General features: G+C 39.8%; 1 protein-coding gene across 5 annotated transcripts in view; it reads left to right on the plus strand.

Moving 5' to 3' along the window:
* Positions 1–4,249, plus strand: part of LOC106884290 (doublecortin domain-containing protein 2) — a 105,106-nt gene that overhangs the window by 88,894 nt on the left and 11,963 nt on the right. For all 5 annotated transcript variants that reach the window (XM_014935592.2, XM_014935594.2, XM_014935593.2 and 2 more), the window contains one exon: positions 562–588. In XM_014935592.2, coding sequence (XP_014791078.1) covers positions 562–588 — 27 coding nt within the window. The remainder of the gene's footprint in view (positions 1–561; positions 589–4,249) is intronic.

Consider the following 4,249-nt stretch of genomic DNA (forward strand, 5'->3'; position numbering starts at 1 on the left):
TGTTTTTTTTTTTTAATGGTTTTTCTTGGTAGAATCAGAATCTCTGTACTCGAAAATGGGGGTTTCTGTAAAAAAAAAAAGAAAGAAAGTGTGTGTGTGGGGGGGTCCACATTCTTTGCATTCGCCAAGGGTATTTATGTCTGCTCATGACTACACAGGCACCTAAAACAATTTATGAAAGTATGGTACATGCTACCAAGCCATATACACTGGCGATTATGACTATGTGTTTATTGAGTATGATTTTGTGCAGTTTGTGTGCGTGCATGTGTGCTGTATGTGTGAGTGTTGTCTGTGTATAGTGAAGGTGCCTGACTTAGTGGTTAAGGTATTTAGCTCATGATCATATGGTTGTGAGTTCGATCCCCAGTGGAGCATTGTGCTCTTGAGCAAAACACTTCATTTCACGTTGCTCCAGTCCATGTTATGTGCTGTGTTTGTATAAGAATGTTGTACAACCTTTGTGAAATGTTTTCTGAATGGTTTGTGTGTGTAGAAGTGTGAGAGATGAAGAAATGTGTCATTCTGTCACATTTATTCCTTTCCTTCCTGTATTTGCAGATTAATGAAGAGAAGTTGAGTGATAAGGTAAGTGTATGCTAATGAGCTGGACCATAATTGCATACCACTCATTTTTGTTAGATGTGTCTAAGTATTTTGTTTTACTGGAGACAAGGTAGAACAACATTGTATAATTGTGTGTGTGTGTGTGTGTGTATATATAACTGGAAATGTGTCTCAGTATGTGTACACAACTGAATATGTGTGCGAGTATGTGTATGCATTTATATTGAAAGCGTGTATGTGCATAACTGTAAACGTATGTATGAGTATGTGTGCATAACTGTATGTGTGTGTATGTATGGATATATGTGTGTGTGTGTATGGATATATATGTATATATATTTTGTATCATATTTCTATTATATATGTGTGTGCATGAATGTAAATGTGTGTATAAATGTAAATGTGTGTGTGTTTGTACATAACTGTATGCATAACTTAATGTGTGTGAGCATGAGTGTGTGTGTGTATATAACTGGAAATGTATGTATCAGTATGTGTACATAACTGAATGTGTATGTATGTGAAGTATGTGTATGGATATATATTGAAAGTGTGTGTATACATAGCTGTACGTGTGTATGTGTGTGTATGCATAACTGTACATGTATGTATGAGTATGTGTGCATAACTGTGTGTGTGTGTGCATAAATGTAAATGTGTGTATGAGTAAATGTATGTATAAATGTGTGTGTGCGTGAATCCACGTGTGTATGCATAAGTGAATGTATGTATGTGTACATAACCATATATGTATGTAACCGTGTGTGTGTGTGCATAACTGAATGTATGTGTGAGTGTGTGTATATGTGTAACTGAATATATGTGTAAATTTATGTGTGTATGTGTGAGTCAATGTATGAGTGTGTGTGCATGATTACATGTGTATGTGATTACACAATTGTGTGTGTGCGTGTTCCTAACTCAAACTCTAAATCCTAACATGACAGCTAATCCTAATCTTATCTAATCCATTCTTAAGATTAATCTTTGATTAACATTACAGCTTCAACTTGTTTCCACTGTTTTAAACATTGATTGAATACGTACCAGTAATTTAACTGGGTAGACAGTAGTTTAGCCATTCCTGAGTCCATTCTGTAGCGGTAGAGTCAAAGGCAAGGACCATGAGGACGATGCTGGTAGTGGTGGCGGCGGTGGTGATGACGATGTTAGTGGAAATACTGCTAACAGAGGTGGTGGTCATACTAAAAAATGGGGGATTCTGTAAAAAAAGAAAAAAAAAAGGGGGTGCAGTCCACATTCTTTACGTCCCCTGATAACCTCTTGGTATTCCTCACCCTTTAACTCAAAGGAACACCAGGATGTGACAGCTGGAGGGAGAGAAGGCGGCACCAGCAATGGGTTGGTACTGGTTCACAGCTGAATGGACTGGAGCAACATGAAATGAAGTGCCTTGCTCAAGGATACAATGTGCCACCTAGCTACACAGATTGCACATGGTACAATACACAACACACTCAACCATGAATACTGTTTATAGTAGTTGTGCTGATGCCCTCATCTTGATCCTTGTTCTCACTTTGTTTTGGATGTTGTATGCTCCAGGCTTCTTCGTGTGTCTTGTCATTCACCTCAGTGCCTTGCCTGTGATTCCACTGAGAACATGGAAGTAACTGCATTGCTTGCAGGCATAGTGTAGAGGATAAAAGCGTTGGTTTATGCAGTGCAGCCACCTAGAGATTCTGGGTTCAGTCCCGGGCACAAGGGGTAAGGTGAATCACAAGACACCTGAGGAAGATTGTAGTGAAAGCAACAATCAAGATGGGACACAAGTCCCGACTTATGTAAACAGTGTACATAGACTGGGTAACGACAAACTGATTGTTGTACGGGGGGGGGGGGGTGCTGAAATGTTCCTGGCTTTAAGGGTATTGCAAGAAGCCTGGTTGGAGGCCCAACTTCCTGAGTTCTTTTACTGGGCTTAGAAAAACTGAACGACTGCTGCAATAAGTATGTGAATCTGAGAGGGGAATACGTTACTCTCTCTTTTACTTGTTTCAGTCATTTGACTGCGGCCATGCTGGAGCACAGCCTTTAGTCGAGCAAATCGACCCCAGGACTTATTCTTTGTAAGCCTAGTACTTATTCTATCGGTCTCTTTTGCCGAACCGCTAAGTTACAGGGACGTAAACCCACCAGCATCGGTTGTTAAGCGATGTTGGGGGGACAAACACAAACACACATATATATATATATATATACATATATGATGGGCTTCTTTCAGTTTCCATCTACCAAATCCACTCACAAGGCTTTGGTTGGCCCAAGGCTATAGTAGAAGACACTTGCCCAAGGTGCCACACAGTGGGACTGAACCCGGAACCATGTGGTTGGGGAGCAAGCTACTTACCACACAGCCACTCCTGCAAAATCATAATTAACTGGTCCTCCTGTATTTTCGTTTACCCAAAGCCAGGAGCTTTTCAGTATCCTCTCGTAACTGGGTCACTGTAACAAAATCACTACAAACTCATTCTTGTAACTGGGTCACTCTAACAAGCCAACTGCTAACTGGGTCACTATTGATTGCTATAACTGGATCACTGTAATAAGATCATTAAAAACTGGGTCCCATTTACGACTGATTGTTGTAACTGGGTCACTTAAAAGAATTATTTTAAGAAGTGACTCAATAATTTAAGACGTCAGGCATCTCTCAAACATGATGACTACAAACTGGATTGCCACATCCGGATCGATACAAACTGGATTGCCACATCCGGATCGATACAAACTGGAATCAATGACAAAGGAAGGTTGTTGATACAAAGACAACAAATTGATCAATTATGAAGTCAATCAATAATCTAAGAACACTTACTTCAATGCAGTGTTTCTGTAACAAACAGAAACTGGGCATTACAAAACAGTGTCAACAGGACATGTCTATCAACTGTATAATCATCATCATGACCATCATCATCATCATTGTCATCATCATTGTTGTCACCATCATCATGATCAATTTCATTACCGTCATTATCATCATCATAGTCATCATCATCATTGTTGTCATCATCATCATTGTCAGCTTTATCCTTGTCATCACCATTGTCATCATCATCATCATCATCATCATCATCATCATCGTTGTTGTCATTGTTTTGATGTCCCCTTTTCTTTGCCTGCAATGGATCAGCTGGAATACGTTGAGGCAGATTTCCTGTGGCTGGGTGCCCTTACTGTCACCAACCTTCCCTTGTCTCCAAGCAATTGAGTATTTCTCCATGGATAGCCATGTCTTCTATGGAAGCCTGGAAATGACAACAATGCTCGAATGATGGTGACATTCACTTACAATTGTCACACAATGTCAAGATAAGGGTACACACGCACACATACACCCCTGTGTGTATGTGTGTATATATGTGTATGTATGTATGTAAAATGTGTTTTTGAGAGAATACACACACTTTCTTCACAAAGACTTTATACACATTTCTTTATATATAGACGCAGTAGTGGCTGTGTGGTAAGAAGCTTGCTTACCAACCACATGGTTTCTGGGTTCACTTCCACTGCGTGGTACCTTGGGAAAGTGTCTTCTACTATAGCCTTGAGCTGACCAAAATCTTGTTAGTGGATTTAGTAGACGGAAACTGAAAGAAGCCCGTCGTGTATATATATGTATGTATGTATTTGTGTATCTGTGTTTGTCCCC

The sequence above is a fragment of the Octopus bimaculoides genome, chromosome 24 (genome assembly GCF_001194135.2).
Source record: "Octopus bimaculoides isolate UCB-OBI-ISO-001 chromosome 24, ASM119413v2, whole genome shotgun sequence".
NCBI lineage: Eukaryota > Metazoa > Mollusca > Cephalopoda > Octopoda > Octopodidae > Octopus > Octopus bimaculoides.